The following is a 21382-nucleotide window of genomic DNA, read 5'->3' on the forward strand; positions in this document are numbered from 1 at the left end:
TCGATTCGGGACCCTCCTCCTCCAGACCTCCACGTGAAGGCGCTGGAGTCGGGATGGAGATTCCGCCAGACGTCCACCAAGTTAAGGGAGCTGATCAGTCCCCTCAACTTCTCCACCGACGCTTGGCCGCGCTGGGGACCGGAGCGATCCCCCACCTCGAGGGTGCAGTTAAAATCCCCCCCCCCCCCCCCGAGGATGATGCAATCGCCGCTATCGATGGAGCTTGAGAGCGGACACTTCTTCAAAGAAGCGCACTTGCAACGCGCCGGGCCTGGGCGCGTACACGTTCACAAAGTGGAGCGGCACGCTGCCCAGGCGAACGGCGAGGTGGAGCAAGCGGCCCGGCACTAGCTCCTTGATCCCCAAGATCTCCAGCTGAAAAGTCGGGGCCAACAAGATAGCCACCCCACTAGAAATAGGGGTGAGGTGACTCATGTAGACCCTACCCTGCCACTCCAGGAGCCAGGTGGCTTTGTCTCCCGGAACGGTGTGGGTTTCCTGCAGAAAGCTCACCGCGTATCTCCCTTCCCTGAGGACTGAGAGATTGTGAAATCTGCGGTGAGACCCCCTGCTGCTGTTGATGTTGAGGCTGGCTATGGTTATCTTCATGTCAAAGGTACTTAAAACCCGTCATCAACACCTCACTGTGAGGAGGAAGTGGAAGTGCACCTGGCCCTCCACTCCCCCAGCAACCCATTGAGGAACACATTAAAACGGTGCCTCTCAACCAGTTTCACGTCCGCGCGCTTGCCCGCTAACTTAAGGGCGGCACGGACGGACTGGATGATCAGCGCCAGATTCGACCAACGGTCGAGGGCCAGCTGAGCTTTATCGCGGCAACCCCTGCAAGCCGCGAGGAAATCCCGTAGTTCCGCCGTGGGGATAAGGGGAGATTCGGTGGGAGGCACGAGGGACTCCACCACCTCACTGGCGATGGAATCAAGGTCATCCTGCGTGACCCACACCGAATCCCCATCCTCCTCCGGGTCGTCACCACCAGCGGCCGACACATCCACCACACACTGTGGGGCGGACGTCCCGGCCGCGCCAGCTGGTCCCACCTCCGTCACAATCCCAACCCCAGGATCGATGGCGGAGGAGTCCTCTCTGGGTTCTATTGTGAAACTGGAGCCTGTGGGTGCCAGCAGTTCAGGACCCCCCTCCACCTCCGTCCCCAGGCCAATGAGTGGTCCAGGGGAGACAGAAGTTCCCGACTCCGGAAATCCAGCCAGAGCCGGAGAGAGGAGGCCATCTCCCGCTCCGCCAGCACCCACAGGCCCAGCAGATGCGGCAGCATTCTCGGTTATAACCGGGTCGGGTGTCTCCTGGTTGGTGGTGGACTCCGGCTGGGAGGGCCGAACCTTTAGGGCCCCACCCTCCCCTCTACTCAGGGCAACCGACCCAGTGGCAGTGGCAGAATGGGCGGCGTCCCCAGGCTCCCCCACAACAAGCAGGGCTCCACTGGCTTCCCCTGGAGGGGCCACATGTACAGGTGTCTCCCCCTCCACTCCATCCTGAGGAATAGGGAGCTCCTGCCCAGTCTTTGCAGCCTTAATGTTGGTGGTGGTGGTAAGGGGAACCTGGGGACCTGAAACAGGAGACAGCTCCCCTCCAACAGATGGGCCCTGCGCCTCAGGGCCCCTTGTCACCTCTGTGGAGGGGTGCCTTCTCTTTTTTCCAGTTGGGTGCAGAGGCTCAGAGACCTCCATGTCATCAGAGGCCTCCGCACTCTGTTTTTTCTTATTCACCCTGGGCCTGAGCCCAGCCCTGGGGCAAGTTGACTCCCCGAGATCGGGCCTTGGGCTGAGCTATCAGCGGACTCAAAGTGATTGCATAATAAACCTTATCTCTGGTACAGAGTCCACCTTACACACACCTTCAGTGCTGCACCAGAATTAAAGAGTCATATTAAAAAGAAATCCCACGTATTTAGAAAAGTGGGACGAGCATTCATTTAGAGCTTGCAGGGCTTCCTTGAAACACCCAAAACACCTTCACAACACCTTTCAGACCCTTGTGTCAAAGCCCGATCCAAAACTGTTCCACAGACCTGTCTACCTGCCCCCTGCTCCTGAAGTGGTTGTGTAGCTAACCTGACAGTTAATTTACCCCATAGACAGCAATGGGATGGATTGACTGGTTAATAGGTTTTAGGTGGAGCAGCGTAGAGGGAGCTTTACTCTGTGCGTAGAGGGAGCTTTACTCTGTGCGGAGAGGGAGCTTTACTCTGTGCGGAGAGGGAGCTTTACTCTGTGCGGAGAGGGAGCTTTACTCTGTGCGGAGAGGGAGCTTTACTCTGTGCGTAGAGGGAGCTTTACTCTGTGCGGAGAGGGAGCTTTACTCTGTGCGGAGAGGGAGCTTTACTCTGTGCGGAGAGGGAGCTTTACTCTGTGCGTAGAGGGAGCTTTACTCTGCATCGAAACCTTTTTTTTTAAGATGGCCTTTATACCCCAGACCCCTTTTATATATTTTATGTCAAGGGGGCCTTTATTCCTCAGGCCCCCTTTATATACATTTACTTTTTTAAATAGCTTTATTAAAATCAAATAAATAAACAAAAAACTCAAATTAAAATGCCATTTTTGGCGTCGACAGTCCCTGCGGTGCCCACCGGTCGCGGAAGGCCTCAAGCGTACCGGCGGACACCGCATGCTCCTTGTCCAGGGACACCCGGGCGCGAACATAACCGCGGAAGAGGGGCAGGCAATCGGGGGGAACGGACCACCCAATGGCCCGCAACCTGGACCTGTGAATTGCCACTTTGGCCAGGCCCAGGAGCAGACCGACGAGGAGATCCTCCTCCCGGCCCAAGCCCCTCCGCACCGGGTGCCCAAAGATCAGGAGTGTGAGACTGAAGTGCAGCCAGAACTTGAGGAGCAGCCCCTTCAAATAAGCAAAAAGGGGCTGCAACCTCGCACACTCCATATAAATGTGGAACACGGACCCGTCCAGGCTGCAGTAAGTACAGGTGGCCTGGGAGTCCGTGAAGCTACTTAAAAGTCTATCGCACGGGACTGCTCTGTGCAACACCCTCCACCCCAGGTCCCCGATGTAAAGGGGGAGGACTCCCGCGTCGAGAGACCTCCATCGGGGTTTCTCCTTGCCGCCAGATGGCAACGCAGACCGCCAGGGCGTGTCCGGCCGGCAGACGAGGACAAGGAAGTGGTGAGTGTGCAGGAGCAGCCCGTACAGGAAACCCCTCCGCACTGATTGGAATGGCACGGTGGGCATTTCCGAGAGGCGGCTCGGGTTGTGCGGGACCGGCTCCCGAGGAGGGTTTCGGGGCCTGGGTCCGATGAGCAGTTCCAGCCGAGCAGGAGTCAGCTTGGCCGGGAGCGCTCCGCACTCCCGAGCCCCCTCACCACTCACAGTGAGAGGCGTATCTACCCCCGGGCTGTACCTGTCCTGGGAGTGTTTGATGGGACAGTGTAGAGGGAGCTTTACTCTGTATCTAACCCCGGGCTGTACCTGTCCTGGGAGTGTTTGATGGGGACAGTGTAGAGGGAGCTTTACTCTGTATCTAACCCCGTGCTGTACCTGTCCTGGGAGTGTTTGATGGGACAGTGTAGAGGGAGCTTTACTCTGTATCTAACCCCGTGCTGTACCTGTCCTGGGAGTGTTTGATGGGGACAGTGTAGAGGGAGCTTTACTCTGTATCTAACCCCGTGCTGTACCTGTCCTGGGAGTGTTTGATGGGACAGTGTAGAGGGAGCTTTACTCTGTATCTAACCCCGTGCTGTACCTGTCCTGGGAGTGTTTGATGGGGACAGTGTGAATACACTTTACTCTGCATCATACCTATGATTTACCTGATCTGGAAATATTTAATGCTGGCATTGGATGATTAAATGCAAACTGGTCTATTCCTAGTTCTAGCATTCTTTATCTTGATAAACTGCAAGAAAAATTGTTTTTGAAAATAAACATTCCTCAAAAGAAATATATTTTATCAAACCAACGATTGGCAGAAACACGCTTAAAACTCCTTCCCCTAAACTATCTATCCTATCACTAGATGCCTCATGTCTTTGTTGAGTGGTAGCACTGCCCTCTCAGTCAAGCAGTGGCAGGTGCAAGTCCGACACAGTGCTGTGTTGCAAGGTTCCAGAACGTGATAGAAGACACTAGTTCGGCCTCAGCTGGAGTATTGTGTCCAGTTCTGGGCACCGCACTTTAGGAAAGATGTGAGGGCATTGGAGAGAGAACAGAAAAGATTCACGGGAATGGTTCCAGGGATGAGGAATTTCAGTTATGAAGATAGATTGGAGAAGTTAGGACTGTTTTCCTTGGAGAAGAGAAGGCTGAGAGGTGATTTGATAGAGGTATTCAAAATCATGAGGGGTCTGGACAGAGTAGATAGAGAGAAACTGTTCCCACTCGTGAAAGGATCGAGAACGAGAGGGCACAGATTTAAAGTATTTGGCAAGAGAAGCAAAAGTGACATGAGGAAAAACTTTTTCACACAGCGAGTGGTTAAGGTCTGGAATTCACTGCCTGAGAGTGTGGTGGAGGCAGGTTCAATTGAAGCATTCAAAAGGGAATTAGACAGTTATATGAAAAGGAAGAATGTGCAGGATTATGGGGAGAAGGCAGGGGAATGGAACTGAGGGAATTGCTCTGTCAGAGAGCTGGTGCGGACAGTAACAACCCGACATTACATCAGTGACTTTGTATTGTGGTATAATGTAATGTAGGGTTGTTACTGGGCAGAAAATGTAATTAGACTGTGAGCATCATCACAGGAAGTGATGTAATGTAATCTGTACAGAACCTTGTGGAAGAGTTGTAGTGGAAGCCTTAGATGCAAGACGTGTGTAAATAAATCCTATTACTTTAACCCTCAGCCTCATATATATATTCTGTACTAAATCAATAGTTACCAGAATATTACACGCTTCAGAGCTACTTCCTGTAAAATGCTGTTGGATATTGAGGTGGTGAGTGATGCTCTATAAATACTGTTTCTTCCTTTCTTTCTCTACAAGGAAGGTAACATTGTTTTGTTAGAATATTTCAACTAAGCTTTGTTATTGAGAATTCCTCAGAAAGAGCCCAAACCCATCACTGAGGGTGAAAAGAGTGGGAGAGAAGTTGAGGCTTTAGTTAAGTGAAACGAAGACCCTGTCGAAGGAAGGGCAGACTACGGAAGGTGAAGAATTCCACATCTTGAGGTTCTGAGAAAGACTGGATTTGAACACAGTGAACATGCAGGGAGGGGAAAGAGTCGGTGAGAGAGTATTGGAGGTCAGATGTGGCAAGTTCAGGAAAGCATTGACCATTAGTATCAGTAGAAGAGAAACAAAAAATCATAATAGAGTCAGAAGTTAAAGGCTGGAGGTGAGAGAACAGTCAACAGGTTTTAATAAAAGTTCGCAAAGTGTCTCCTAAAAGTGCATTCCTGTGAGGATATGTGATTGGCACAGAACACGCAGGTAAAGAAAACACAAGAGGCCTGTGGCTGCACAGCTGTTGAGTATATTCAAGGTTAAGATCAACAAAAACAACTTATATTTGTTTAGCGCACCTATGTAGTAAATCATCCCAAAGTGCTTCACAGGAGCGTTAAAAAACAAAATATGACACCAAGACACATAACAAGATATTAGGTCAGATGACCAAAAGCTTGGTCAAAGAGCTTGGTTTTCAGGAGTGTCACATTTGACTCCGAGATGAGTTCTGACCTCATTTTCTTGCCATCACTAAGATCACCTATTTCCACCTCTGTAACATCGCTCTTCTTCACCCCAGTCTCAGCTCAACCGCTGCTGAAACCCTCCTTCATTACCTTCGGTACCTCTAGACTAGATTGGAGATGTAGAGATCCTGGAAAATGTTCAGAGCAGGACCACCTGAACAATACCTCGTGTAATGGTTCTTAGTTATTACAACAGGCTGAGAGACTTCAAGCTTCATATTCTAGAAAATTCCCCAATGTACAAATGAGACTGTTAGGAAAAATGGAAACATATGGAATTGGAAGAAACCTTTTGAGTTGGGTTGGAAATGGGTGAGAGGTAGGAGAGTTTATTCCAATTGGCAGGATGCAGCTGGTGGGATTACCGAGGCTTCTGTACTGGGAGCCAGATTTTCACTCTATTTCAAATAGCAGATGAAGGAATACTGGGCTATTATTCCAGGTTTACTGACAACACCAAGCTAGGGGCCACAATAAATAATGTGGATGGGAGCAGAAAGTTGCAAAGGGACATTGATCGATTCAGTGAGTGGGCAAAACTGTAGCAGATGGAGCACAACATGGAGAAATGTGAGGTCATTCACTTGAGACCTAAGAAAGACAGAACAGATCAGAGGAGTTTCAAAATGGTGAGAAGCTAGGAACTGTGGAGAAGCAGAGAAATTTCAGGATCCATGCACAGAAATTATTCAAAACTGGTGGACAGTGACAAAAAGATTTAAAAGGCAGAATGAATGTTAGTTTTAAACTTGGAGGGGCTGGAAGTTACACAATAATTATATGGAGCCTTGGTGAGATCCCATCTGGTGTACTGTGTTCAGGTCTGGCCTTGGAGAGGGACAGTGACGATTCACCAGAATAATACCAGGCCTAAAATCATGAGGAAATGTTGCAGAGACTGGGCTTGTATTCCATTGCATATGGAAGTCTGGGGTGATTGAATTGAGGTTTTTAAGATATTTACAAGTTTTGATTGGGTAGATAGAAATAAACTATTTTTTCTGGTGAGGGAGTCCAGAACAAAGGGACAAAATCTTAACTTGAGTGCCAGGTATTTAGGGTGATGTTTAGGGGGAAGTGTGTATTCACACAAAAGGGTGTTAGAAATCTGGAATTCACTCCCAACATACCTGCTGAGGCTAGGAGTCAATTAAAACGAACAAAACTAGGGGACAGAGTTTTGTTCGGTAGAGATATTAAAGGATATGGAACCAAGATAGATAAATGGAGTTCAGAACTAGATAAGCCATTATCTAATTTAGTGATGGAACAGACTCAAGTGCCTGATCCTATGCCAGCTCCTTACATCCCTCACCCATTCATTACTTACCAGGTTGTTGAATATAAAGTCAGGATGTTAAACTTGTGCTCATTGTTGAATAAGAAGCTGATTCCTGATCCAATTCCTGAAACAAGAAAGATTACAGCTTGGAGAGTGATTTTACCAGGTAACAAAGTCCAATAGAAAATGATCAACAGTTCTGGATATGTAGAGATACACACTACGTGAACCCGAAGGTGGTAAACCCTTGCCCACTCCTCTCCGACAACTGTTTTTTCCTCTCCTGAAAACACTGATCCTCACCGGGTAAAGTTCAACAGGAGCCACACTGTCCAAGTGTAAAGCGGGACGAGTGAGAGGAACTGTGGGGGAATACAGAGTAAAGCTCCATCTACACTGTCCCATCAAACACTCCCAGGACAGGCACAGCACGGGGTTAGATACAGAGTAAAGCTCCCTCTACACTGTCCCATCAAACACTCCCAGGACAGGCACAGCACGGGGTTAGATACAGAGTAAGCTCCCTCTACACTTGTCCCCATCAAACACTCCCGGGACAGGTACAGCACTGGGTTAGATACAGAGTAAAGCTCCCTAAAAAAAAACAGGGTTAGATACAAAAAAAAACTGGGGTTGGCTGCTGGCTAATTGGAGGTGCTGAGTGCATCAACAAGGTGCAGCTGACTGTAGCTGTGTGCAGAGGCTGGAAGCTGTGTGACTGCTGCAAGAAGGAGAGACTGAGATTGAAACAAAGGTTTTTCCACATTGACAATAAAGGAAGGAAGGCCGAGAACTGGAAGCTCTTCTGTGAGCTTGTTTCATATTGAAATCGTTTTCATTGTTGGGGGTGGGGAAAGAAGAGACCTGAAGACCTTGGGTGGGGCTGTATTGTTCAATAGGGAGCTCCTGTGTTTAACATCTTTGGATAGTGAGCTCCCTCCCCACCCCAACTACCGAGCCTGGGACAACTAGAACCCCATCCTCCCAACTGGAAGACCAGCTAAAAGACTTCTTTTAAAATACCAACAAAGACTGATTCCTCCTGGCCTTCCTCTCCCTCAGCCTCTTCCCCTGTGCTACAATCCTTTAAGTGTTTGCATTTTTGATTTATTATTGTATTTGCTCTTTTTTTCTCTCAGCAAAGTGCCTGTAACTCTTCTACCCCATGACTTCTCAGTCCTCTCCGGTGGCGGGGCCCTCCTATGCTGCAGCAGCTGTGGCAGCCGCTCCTGTGGCCCCGTCACCATTTAAAATCTTAACAACAAAGCATGGGGTGAAGAGTTACACCCATCCTAATATGACTATTGAGGCTTGTGTTAAGGCAATGGCCGTGGTTGTCGGCCCCTCGGCCACTGTGGCAGCCTCAAGGATGTATGGGAAGGCTGTGTTCTTCCTGAAGACCGAGCGGGCTGTGTCCCTCGCCCTAAGTACGGGGCTCACAGTGGGTGGGACTTTCCTGCCGGTGGACCCTCTGGGGGCCACTGTGCAGTGAATATTATCATCAAATGTCCCGCCCTTCATTCCCAGTGAGCTCCTCCTCCCCCACCTACACCATCTGGGGGAGGTAAGGTGGGGATCACCCCAATCCCGCTCGGTCTTCGGGAATACAGCCTCCGACATGTCTACTCCTTCTGCCACCAGCTATTTATGTAGCTGGCGCGGGAGGAGATCACAGAGGGCCATTTTGATGTAGAGTTCCAGGGGACGGCCAACCGTGTCTTCTGGACCTCGGACGGGGCGCGGTGCCATGTGTGCAAGGAAAAATAAACATCGAGAGGCTCGTCCCCTGGACACCGTGATACTACCCGAGTCTGAGCTCAGCCCAAGGCCCGCTCCCGGGGAATCCACCTGCCCCAGGGCTGGGCTCAGGCCCAGAGTAACCAGGCAAAAGGTGGGTGTGGAGACAGAGGCCCCTGATGACATGGAGGTCTCTGAGCCTCCGCACCCCTCCCAAAATAAGAGGAGGAGACATCCCTCCTCTGAAGAAGCCCCTGAACCACCGGGTCCATCTCCTGGCGTGGGTCCTCAGGCTCCCCCTGCCACCAGCAAGATTGGAGCCTCGAGCCCTGGGCGTGAACCCTCCACCCCTCGGAACGGAGGTGCGGGAGATGCCCCTGTGATCTTGTCAACTCCGGAGGTGGGGGACCCGCCCTTGGTAGGGGAATAGGTGGACCCCACGGGAAAAATCATTCCTTTGGCCAAGAAGTCGGGCGTCCTGGGTGAGGGCGAGACCTGTGAGGGGCTGCCCTCCCAACAGCCTGACGCTGCCGCCCGGGATGTGCCCGACCCAGAGGCCAATCTGTGTAATTCCCTATCTGCTGGTCCTGTGGGTGCTGACGGGGCAGGAGGTGGCCTCCTCTCTCCGCCTCCGGTCCCAGCTCCAGCTGGATTTCCGGAGTCGGGCACTTCCATCCCTCCTGGACCGCTGATTGGCCTGGGGACGGCGGTGGAGGGGGATCCTGAACCGCTGGGACCCACAGGTTCCAGTTCCATCTGAGAACCCAGAGAGGACTCCTCCGTCATCGAACCTGGGGGTGGGATCGTGACGGAGGCGGAACCAGCTGGCGCGGCCGGGATGTCCGCCCCAATGTGTGTGGCGGGTGTGTCGGCCGCTGGCGGTGATGACCCGGAGGAGGATGGGGACTCGTTGTGGGGCACGGAGGACGACCTTGATTCCATCGCCAGTGGAGTCCCTCGTGCCTCCCACCGAATCTCCTCTCATCCCCACGGCGAAACTCCGGGATTTCCTCACGGCTTGCAGGGGTTGCCGCGATAAAGATCAGCTGGCCCTCGGCCGTTGGTCGAATCTGGCGCTGATCATACAGTCCGTCCGTGCCGCCCTCAAGAAAGCGGGCAAGGGTGTGGGCGTGAAACTGGTTGAGAGGCGTTGTTTTAATGCGTTCCTCAATGGGTTGCTGGGGGAGTGGAGGGCCAGGTGCACTTCCACTCCCTCCTCACAGTGAGGTGTTGGTGACGGGTGTTAAGTACCTTTGACATGAAGATAACTATAGCCAGCCTCAACATCAACGGCAGCAGAGGGGCTCACCGCAGATTTCACAATCTCTCAGTCCTCAGGGAAGGGAGATACGCGGTGAGCTTTCTGCAGGAAACCCACACCGTTCCGGGAGACGAAGCCACCTGGCTCCTGGAGTGGCAGGGTGGGGTCTACATGAGTCACCTCACCCCTATTTCTAGTGGGGTGGCTATCTTGTTGGCCCCGACTTTTCAGCCGGAGATCTTGGGGGTCAAGGAGCTAGTGCCGGGCCGCTTGCTCCACCTCGCCGTTCGCCTGGGTAGCGTGCCGCTCCACTTTGTGAACGTGTACGCGCCCAGGCCCAGCGCATTGCAAGCGCGCTTGTTTGAAGAAGTGTCCGCTCTCGAGCTCCATCGATAGCAGCGAGTGCATCATCCTCGGGGGGGATTTTAACTGCACCCTCGAGGTGGGGACTCGCTCCGGTCCCCAGCGCAGCCAAGTGTCGGTGGAGAAGTTGAGGGGACTGATCAGCTCCCTCAACTTGTTGGACATCTGGCGGAATCTCCATCCCGACTCCAGCGCCTTCACGTGGAGGTCTGGAGGAGGGGGGTCGCGAATCGACCGCCTCTACATTTCGCAGGCGTACGTCTCCCGCGTTTCGGCGGCCTCCATGCGGCTGGTGCCGTGCTCGGACCATCGCCTGGTGTGGGCGGAGTTCACTCCGCTCCGCACGCGGGCGGGGTCCGCGTACTGGCACTTTAACAACCGGCTGCTGGAGGACGTGCGATTCCGGGACTCGTTCCATCGATTCTGGGCCGACTGGAGAAGGAAGCAGGGGGGCTTCCCCTCCTTGAGGCTATGGTGGGATGTGGGCAAGACTCACATCCGCGTCTTCTGTCAGGAGTATGCGAAGGGGTCGACCAAGAGGCAGGAAGCCGAGATCAGGCGCCTAGAGAGGGAGGTGCTCGACTTGGAATCCCGCCTCGGTCATGCCGTCGCGGACCCAGCCCTGTGGCAGGCGTATAAAGAGAAGAAGGGCGCGCTGAGGGACCTGCAGCTCATAGGGTCCCGAGGCGTGTACGTGAGGTCAAGGATCCAGATCCTGGAAGATTTGGACCGCGCCTCACCCTTCCTCTACTCGCTGGAAAAATGGCGGGGGGTCCGTAAGCAGCTTGTTGAGCTGCTGACCGACGACAGATCCGCCACGGATCCGGAGGGAATGGGCCTCCTGGTCCGTACTTATTACAGTGCGTTGTTCTCTCTGGATCCGTCCAGCGAGGACGCACGTAGAGTTTTGTGGGAGGACCTGCCGCAGGTCAGCCCGGACGGCGCCGAAGGATTGGAGGCTCCGCTCCCATTGGCGGAGCTGACCGGCGCCCTCCATCAGCTCTCAAGGGGCAAATCCCCAGGGCTGGATGGGTTGACCGTGGAGTTCCTCAGGGCGTTCTGGGACGTCCTGGGGGACGATTATGCACGGGTCCTGGGGGAAAGCCTGGCGACTGGGGAGATGCCCCTCTTATGGCGCAGGGCGGTCATCATCCTGCTGCCAAAGAGGGGCAATCTCCACCTGCCTAAAAACTGGCGTCCGGTCTCCCTCCTCAGCACGGATTATAAGATCTTTGCCCGATCTATGTCTACCCGCCTGTGCTCCGTGCTGGCCCACATGATCCACCCCGACCAGTCCTACACGGTCCCCGGCCGGTCCATCCAGGACAACATCCACCTGGTCCGGGACCTGATCCAACTTTCCCAGAGGACTGGTCAGTCAGTCGCCTTTCTCTCCCTCAATCAGGAGAAGGCGTTCGACATGGTGGATCACGAACACCTTTTCGGGACTCTGCGCGCTTTCGGACTCGGGCCGCATTTTGTGGCCCGAGTCCGACTTTTATACGCCGCCGCAGAGTGTCCAGTCAAGGTTAACGGGTCCTTGACGGCGCCCCTTCGATTTGGGAGAGGAATGCGTCAGGGGTGCCCCATGTCCGGCCAATTGTATACCATCTGCGTGGAGCCCTTCCTGTGCCTGCTTCGCAGGAGGTTGACGGGATTGGCTCTGCGCGAGCCGGCCATGCGGGTCGTCCTCTCGGTTTACTCCGACGACGTGCTCCTCGCGGTCACAGATCCCGTTGACTTGCGGAGGATGCGCGACTGCCACCAGACCTTTTCTACCGCATCCTCCGCGAGGATCAATTGGGAGAAATGTTCCGGCATTTCGCCACCCGTCAGTGGCGGGTGGACTCCCTGCCGGAGGAGATGACACCTTTTGCGTGGAGCACCACGCACATCCTCTATCTGGGAGTTCACCTTAGCCCCGCTGAGGAAGCCTGGCCGGCAAACTGGCAGTGGTTGGAGGCGAAAGTCACCACTTGGCTGGGGCGCTGGACAGGACTGCTCCGAGTGCTTTCCTACAGGAGCCGAGTGCTGGTCATAAACCAACTGGTGGCCTCCATGCTGTGGTACTGGTTGGTCACTTTGGCCCCGCCCCCTGCATTCGCCACCAAGATCCAGAAGAAACTCGTCAATTTCTTCTGGGGCAAGAGGAAACACTGGGTCTCTGCCGCGGTCCTGAGTCTCCCGATTGAGGAGGGCGGTCAGTCGCTGGTGTGCGTCCACACCCAGGCTGTGACTCTCCGCCTTCGGACCCTGCAGAGATACCTGTACGTCGAGCGTCCTCCCAGATGGTGTGCACTGGCGACGTATTTTTTCCGCCAGTGTCACTGCCTTCAAGGCGACACGCAGCTCCCGGTGGAGTCCGTTAGCCGTGTCTCTCTGAGGGAGTTGCCTGTATTTTACCGGGATCTATTCCGAGTCTGGAACATGGTCACCTCCAGTCAGGGCGCTCCCCCGCCGACGGAGGAGAGCACCTCGGCTGTCCAGGCAGCCGACTCCAGGGACGGTCCGGCGGGCAGAGGAGTAGCCGAAGCCCCCGGGACGCCCCTCACTGCGGATGGCAAGGGGGCTCGGGAGTGCAGAGCGCTCCCGGACGAGCTGACCCCCGCTTGGCCGGAACTGCTCATCGGACCCAGGCCCCGAAACCCTCCTCGGGAGCCGGTCCCGCACAACCCGAGCCGCCTCTTGGAAATGCCCTCCGTGCCATTCCAATCGGTGCGGAGGGGTTTCCTGTATGGGCTGCTCCTGCACACTCTCCACTTCCTCACCCTTGTCAGCCGGCCGGACATGCCCTGGCGGTCCGCGTTGCCATCTGGCGGCGAGGGGAAACCCCGATGGAGGTCTCTCTATGCGGGAGTCTTCCCCCTTTACATCGGGGACATGGGGTGGAGGGTGCTGCACAGAGCAGTCCCGTGCAATAGGCTTTTAAGCAGGTTCACGGACTCCCAGGCCGCCTGTACTTTCTGCGGCCTGGACGAATCCGTGTTCCATGTATCTCTGGAGTGTGCAAGGTTGCAGCCCCTATTTGAGTATCTGAAGGGGCTGCTCCTCAAATTCTGGCTGCACTTCAGTCCCACGCTCCTGATCTTTGGGCACCCGGTGCGGAGGGGCTTGGGCCGGGAGGAGGATCTCCTCGTCGGTCTGCTCCTGGGCCTGGCCAAGGTGGCAATTCACAGGTCCAGGCTGCGGGCCGTCGGGGGATCCGTCCTCCCTGATTGCCTGCCCCTCTTCCGCGGTTACGTTCGCATCCGGGTGTCTCTGGAGAAGGAGCATGTGGTGTCCGCCGGTACGCTTGAGGCCTTCCGCAACCGGTGGGCACCGCAGGGACTGGAGTGCATCATTGACGTCGAGAATGGCATTTTAATTTGAGTTTTTTTGTTTAACTGTTTTTTTTAAATAATTATTTTTATAAAATGTATCTCAAAGGGGCCTGGGGTATATAGGCCACCCTAAAAAAAACAGGGGAAAAAATGGGGTTAACCCCTTATCCTCTGTTTCCTGCAACCTCACCTCCAGCAAGTATGAGGAGCTCCTGGACCTCTTTGTCACTGAGACTGAGACCATCTCATCAACTGCCTGTGCCACGTCCCTGTTTCCCGGCCCAACAGTAAAACATCCCCTAAGATTCCCCTTGCCCTAGTCTTGAACTCCCATCTCTTGCTAATTTCGATCCTATCTCCCTTCAGACCCTCTCTGAGCTCATCTTGTCTATGAGACACCCCGCCCTCCCCCGCAAGACACTATTCCCAATTAAGTGCTCACCACCCAACTTTCCTTACTGGCTCCCATGCTCTCTGATGTTGTCAATGGTTCTCTGTTCAGTTGTTTTCCTCCTCTCCTTCAAATAAAGAACAAAAGAACAAAGAACAGTACAGCACAGGAACAGGCCATTCGGCCCTCCAAGCCTGCGCCGATCTTGATGCCTGCCTAAACTAAAACCTTCTGCACTTCCAGGGACCGTATCCCTCTATTCCCTTCCTATTCATGTATTTGTCAAGATGCCTCTTAAACGTCTCTATGGTACCTGCTTCCACCACCTCCCCCGGCAACAAGTTCCAGGCACTCACCACCCTCTGTGTAAAGAACTTGTCTCGCACATCCCCTCTAAACTTTGCCCCTCTCACCTTAAACCTATTAGAATTAGAATTAGAACATTACAGCGCAGTACAGGCCCTTCGGCCCTCGATGTTGCGCCGACCTGTGAAACCATCTGACCTACACTATTCCATTTTCATCCATGTGTCTATCCAATGACCACTTAAATGCCCTTAAAGTCGGCGAATCTACTACTGTTGCTGGCAGGACGTTCCACGCCCTTACTACTCTCTGAGTAAAGAAACTACCTCTGACATCTGTCCTATATCTATCACCCCTCAACTTAAAGCTATGTCCCCTCGTATTTGCCATCCCCATCCGAGGAAAAAGACTCTCACTATCCACCCTGTCCAACCCTCTGATTATCTAATATGTCTCTATTAAGTCACCTCTCCTCCTCCTCTCTAACGAAAACAACCTCAAGTCCCTCAGCCTTTCCTCGTAAGACCTTCCCTCCATACCAGGCAACATCCTAGTAAATCTCCTCTGCACCCTTTCCATAGCTTCCACATCCTTCCTATAATGCGGTGACCAGAACTGCACGCAATACTCCAGGTGCGGTCTCACCAGAGTTTTGTACAGCTGCAGCATGACCTCGTGGCTCCGAAACTCGATCCCCCTACTAATAAAAGCTAACACACCATATGCCTTCTTAACAGCCCTATTAACCTGGGTAGCAATCTTCAGGGATTTATGCACCTGGACACCAAGATCTCTCTGTTCATCTACACTACCAAGAATCTTCCCATTAGCCCAGTACTCTGCATTCCTGTTACTCCTTCCAAAGTGAATCACCTCGCACTTTTCCGCATTAAACTCCATTTGCCATCTCTCAGCCCAGCTCTGCAGCCTATCTATGTCCCTCTGTACCCTACAACATCCTTCGGCACTATCCACAACTCCACCGACCTTAGTGTCATCCACAAATTTACTAACCCACCCTTCTACACCCTCTTCCAGGTCATTTATAAAAATGACAAACAGCAGTGGCCCCAAAACAGATCCTTGCGGTACACCACTAGTAACTAAACTCCAGGATGAACATTTGCCATCAACCACCACCCTCTGTCTTCTTTCAGCTAGCCAATTTCTGATCCAAAGTTCTAAATCACCTTCAACCCCATACTTCCGTATTTTCTGCAATAGCCTACCATGGGGAACCTTATCAAACGCCTTACTGAAATCCATATACACCACATCCACTGCTTTACCCTCATCCACCTGTTTGGTCACCTTCTCGAAAAACTCAATAAGGTTTGTGAGGCACGACCTACCCGTCACAAAACCGTGCTGACTATCGCTAATGAACTTATTCTTTTCAAGATGATTATAAATCCTGTCTCTTATAACCTTTTCCAACATTTTACCCACAACCGAAGTAAGGCTCTCAGGTCTATAATTACCAGGGCTGTCTCTACTCCCCTTCTTGAACAAGGGGACAACATTTGCTATCCTCCAGTCTTCCTGCACTATTCCTGTCGACAATGACGACATAAAGATCAAGGACAAAGGCTCTGCAATCTCCTCCCTGGCTTCCCAGAGAATCCTAGGATAAATCCCATCTGGCCCAGGGGACTAATCTATTTTCACACTTTCCAAAATTGATAACACCTCCTCCTTGTGAACCTCAATCCCATCTAGCCTAGTAGCCTGAATCTCAGTATTCTCCTCGACAACATTTTCTTTCTCTACTGTAAATACTGACGCAAAATAATCATTTAACACTTCCCCTATCCTCTGATTCCACACACAACTTCCCACTACTATCCTTGATTGGCCCTAATCTAACTCTAGTCATTCTTTTATTCCTGATATACCTATAGAAAGCCTTAGGGTTTTCCCTGATCCTATCCGCCAATGACTTCTCGTGTCCTCTCCTTGCGCTTCTTAGCCCTCCCTTTAGATCCTTCCTGGCTAGCTTGTAACTCTCAAGCGCCCTAACTGAGCCTTCACATCTCATCGTAACATAAGCCTTCTTCTTCCTCTTGACAAGCGCTTCAACTTCTTTAGTAAACCATGGCTCCCTCGCTCGACAACTTCCTCCCTGCCTGACAGGTACATACTTATCAAGGACACGCAGTAGCTGCTCCTTGAATAAGCTCCACATTTCGATTGTTCCCATCCCCTGCAGTTTCCTTCTCCATCCTACGCATCCTAAATCTTTCCTAATCGCATCATAATTTCCTTTACCCCAGCTATAATTTTTGCCCTGCGGTATATACCTGTCCCTGCCCATCGCTAAGGTAAACCTAACCGAATTGTGGTCACTATCACCAAAGTGCTCACCTACATCTAAATCTAACACCTGGCCGGGTTCATTACCCAGTACCAAATCCAATGTGGCATCGCCCCTGGTTGGCCTGTCTACATACTGTGTCAGAAAACCCTCCTGCACACACTGGACAAAAACTAAAGTACTCGAACTATAGTATTTCCAGTCGATATTTGGAAAGTTAAAGTACCCCATAACAACTACCCTGTTACTCTCGCCCCTGTCGAGAATCATCTTCGCTATCCTTTCCTCTACATCTCTGGAACTATTTGGATGTCCATAAAAGACTCCCAACAGGGTGACCTCACCTCTCCTGTTTCTAACCTCGGCCCATACTACCTCAGTCGACGAGTCCGCAAATGTCCTTTCTGTCGCTGTAATACTCTCCTTGATTAACAATGCCACACCCCCCCCTCTTTTACCATCTTCTCTGCTCTTACTGAAACATCTAAATCCCGGAACCTGCAACATCAATTCCTGCCCCTGCTCTACCCATGTCTCCGAAATGGCCACTACATCGAGATCCCAGGTACCAACCCATGCTGCAAGCTCACCCACCTTATTCCGGATGCTCCTGGCGTTGAAGTAGACACACTTTAAACCAGGTTCTTGCTTGCCAGTGCCCTCTTGCGTCCCCTGGTAACTGACTCTTCCACCCTGGGAAAAAGCTTCTGACTATCCACTCTGTCCATGCCGCTTATAACTTTGTAAACCTCTATCATGTCGCCCCTCCACCTCCGTCGTTCCAGTGAAAACAATCCGAGTTTATCCAACCTCTCTTCATAGCTAATGCCCTCCAGACCAGGCAACATCCTGGTAAACCTCTTCTGTACCCTCTCCAAAGCCTCCACGTCCTTCTGGTAGTGTGGCGACCAGAATTGCACGCAATATTCCAAGTGTGGCCTAACTAAGGTTCTGTACAGCTGCAGCATGACTTGCCGATTTTTATACTCTATGCCCCGACCGATGAAGGCAAGCATGCCGTATGCCTTCTTGACTACCCTATCCACCTGCATTGCCACTTTCAGTGACCGGTGGACCTGTACACCCGGATCTCTCTGCCTGTCAATACTCCTAAGGGTTCTGCCATTTACTGTATACCTCCCACCTGCATTAGACCTTCCAAAATGCATTACCTCACATTTGTCCGGATGAAACTCCATTTGCCATTTCTCCGCCCAAGTCTCCAACCGATCTATATCCTGCTGTATCCTCTGACAATCCTCATCACTGTCTGCAACTCCACCAACCTTTGTGTCGTCCGCAAACTTACTAATCAGACCAGCTACATTTTCCTCCAAATCATTTATATATACTACAAACAGCAAAGGTCCCAGCACTGATCCCTGCGGAACACCACTAGTCACAGCCCTCCATTCAGAAAAGCACCCTTCCACTGCTACCCTCTGTCTTCTATGACCGAGCCAGTTCTGTATCCATCTTGCCAGCTCACCTCTGATCCCATGTGACTTCACCTTTTGTATCAGTCTGCCATGAGGGACCTTGTCAAAGGCTTTACTGAAGTCCATATAGATAACATCCACTGCCCTTCCTTCATTAATCATCTTTGTCACTTCCTCAAAAAACTCAATCAAATTAGTGAGACACGGCCTCCCCTTCACAAAACCATGCTGCCTCTCGCTAATAAGTCCATTTGTTTCCAAATGGGAGTAAATCCTGTCCCGAAGAATCCTCTTTAATAATTTCCCTACCACTGATGTAAGGCTCACTGGCCTATAATTTCCTGGATTATCCTTGCTACCCTTCTTAAACAAAGGAACAACATTGGCTATTCTCCAGTCCTCTGGGACCTCACCTGTAGCCAATGAGGATGCAAAGATTTCTGTCAAGGCCCCAGCAATTTCTTCCCTTGCCTCCCTCAGTATTCTGGGGTAGATCCCATCAGGCCCTGGGGACTTAGCTACCTTAATGCTTTGCAAGACACCCAACACCTCCTCCTTTTTGATAATGAGATGACTGAGACTATCTACACTCCCTTCCCTAGGCTCATCATCCACCAAGTCCTTCTCTTTGGTGAATATTGATGCAAAGTACTCATTTAGTACCTCACCCATTTCCTCTGGCTCCACACATAGATTCCCTTCTCTGTCCTTGAGTGGGCCAACCCTTTCCCTGGTTACCCTCTTGCTCTTTATATACGTATAAAAAGCCTTGGGATTTTCCTTAATCCTGTTTGCCAATGACTTCTCATAACCCCTTTTAGCCCTCCTGACTCCTTGCTTAAGTTCCTTCCTACTGTCTTTATATTCCTCAAGGGATTTGTCTGTTCCTAGCCTTCCAGCCCTTACGAATGCTTCCTTTTTCTTTTTGACTAGGCTCACAATATCCCGTGTTATCCAAGCTTCCCAAAACTTGCCAAACTTATCCTTCTTCCTCACAGGAACATGCTGGTCCTGGATTCTAATCAACTGACGTTTGAAAGACTCCCACATGTCAGATGTTGATTTACCCTCAAACAGCCGCCCCCAATCTAAATTCTTCAGTTCCTGCCTAATATTGTTATAATTATCCTTCCCCCAATTTAGCACCTTCACCCGAGGACTACTCTTATCCTTATCCACAAGTACCTTAAAACTTATTGAATTATGGTCACTGTTCCCAAAATGCTCCCCTACTGAAACTTCGACCACCTGGCCGGGCTCATTCCCCAATACCAGGTCCAGTACGGCCCCATCCCTAGTTGGACTATCTACATATTGTTTCAAGAAGACCCTCCTGGATGCTCCTTACAAATTCTGCCCCATCCAAGCCCCTAGCACTAAGTGAGTCCCAGTCAATATAGGGGAAGTTAAAATCACCCACCACTACAACCCTGTTCCCTTTACATCTTTCCAAAATCTGTCTACATATCTGCTCCTCTACCTCCCGCTGGCTGTTGGGAGGCCTGTAGTAAACCCCCAACATCGTGACTGCACCCTTCCTATTCCTGAGCTCCACCCATATTGCCTCTCTGCATGACCCCTCCGAGGTGTCCTCCCACAGTACAGCTGTGATATTCTCCTTAACCAGTAATGCAACTCCCCCACCCCTTTTACATCCCCCTCTATCCCGCCTGAAGATTCTAAATCCTGGAACATTTAGCTGCCAATCCTGTCCTTCCCTCAACCAAGTCTCTGTAATAGCAACAACATCATAGTTCCAAGTACTAATCCAAGCTCTAAGTTCATCTGCCTTACCTGTTATACTTCTCGCATTGAAACAAATGCACTTCAGACCACCAGTCCCGCTGTGCTCAGCAACATCTCCCTGCCTGCTCTTCCTCTTAGTCTTCTTGGCCTTATTTACTAGTTCCCCTTCATTTATTTCACTAGCTGTCCTACTGCTCTGGTTCCCACCCCCCTGCCACACTAGTTTAAACCCTCCCGAGTGACGCTAACAAACCTCGCAGCCAGGATATTTGTGCCACTCCAGTTTAGATGCAACCTGTCCTTCTTGTACAGGTCCCATCTGTCCCTGAAGAGATCCCAATGGTCCAGATATCTGAAACCCTCCCTTCTACACCAGCTGCTCAACCACGTGTTTAGCTGCACTATCTTTCTATTTTTAGCCTCACTGGCACGTGGCACAGGGAGTAATCCAGAGATTACAACCCTAGAGGTCCTGTTTTTTAACTTTCTACCTAACTCCCTAAACTCCCCCTGCAGGACCTCGTCACTCTCCCTGCCTATGTCTGCTGACATTACCTCTCACCTCAGAAAAACAACCTTTGAACCCCCTTTATCATTGCTAACTGTTGCCTTACATCTCTAACTTTCCTTTCCTCTTTGAGGTCCTCAAACATGTTGTCGCCACCTTTTCGGCATCCCATGTTTAAATCCCTTCAAATGGTTTCTGCTCCAGTCACAGCTCTTAATAAAGTCACAAATTACATCCTGTGTGACTGTGAGAAAGGTAAACTTTCCCTCCTCATCCTGTCTTCAGCGTTTGACACGGTTGACCGCACCATCCTCCTTCAATACCTCTCCACTGTCGTCCAGCTGGGTGGGACTGCTCTCACCTGGTTCCATTCTTATCTATCTAATCACAGCCAGAGAATCACCTGCAATGGCTTCTCATCCTGCTCCCACACCGTTAACTCTGGTGTCCCCCAAGGATCTATCCTTGGCTCCTCTCCTACATGCTGCCCCTTGGTCACATCGTCCAAAAACATAGGATCAGTTTCCATGTGTTTGCAGCTCTAGCTCTACCTGACCAGCACCGCTCTTGAACCCTCCACTGTTGCTAAATTGTCTGACTGCTTGTCTGACATCCAGAAGAAATTTCCTCCAATTAAATATTGGGAAGAGCAAAGTCGTTGCTTTGGACTTCACCACAAAATTCATTCCCTATCCATCAACTCCGTCCCTGTCGCTGGCAACTGTCTGAGTGTCAAGAAACCACTTTATGCCAAATGAGAAATCTTAATTCATCGGTTAGAAACTTACATTAAATGGGGAGAATCCTGCAGTGAACTTTTTTAAAAACGGGCAGCCAAGATGGTCACCGCAGTTTGCATCTGAAACACCTTTGCACATTCCAAGGCCTAACCGGAGCCAGAAGTCCAACAAGAAGCTCAGCCAGGACAATACTTTGGCCAACTGAGATTATCCAGATAACCCTCGTTATTCGGACATTCAAAGCCATCTTGAGGCATTCATCACAGAATCGTGACAGTGC

General features: G+C 51.5%; 1 protein-coding gene across 2 annotated transcripts in view; it reads right to left on the reverse strand.

The window, feature by feature from the left end:
• The window catches only part of fbxo4 (F-box protein 4), a 77859-nt gene that overhangs the window by 25603 nt on the left and 30874 nt on the right, over positions 1–21382 (reverse strand). For both annotated transcript variants that reach the window (XM_068029111.1, XM_068029110.1), the window contains exon 4: positions 7026–7101. In XM_068029111.1, coding sequence (XP_067885212.1) covers positions 7026–7101 — 76 coding nt within the window. The remainder of the gene's footprint in view (positions 1–7025; positions 7102–21382) is intronic.

This window comes from Heterodontus francisci, chromosome 4 (assembly GCF_036365525.1).
Source record: "Heterodontus francisci isolate sHetFra1 chromosome 4, sHetFra1.hap1, whole genome shotgun sequence".
NCBI classification, from domain to species: Eukaryota; Metazoa; Chordata; class Chondrichthyes; order Heterodontiformes; family Heterodontidae; genus Heterodontus; species Heterodontus francisci.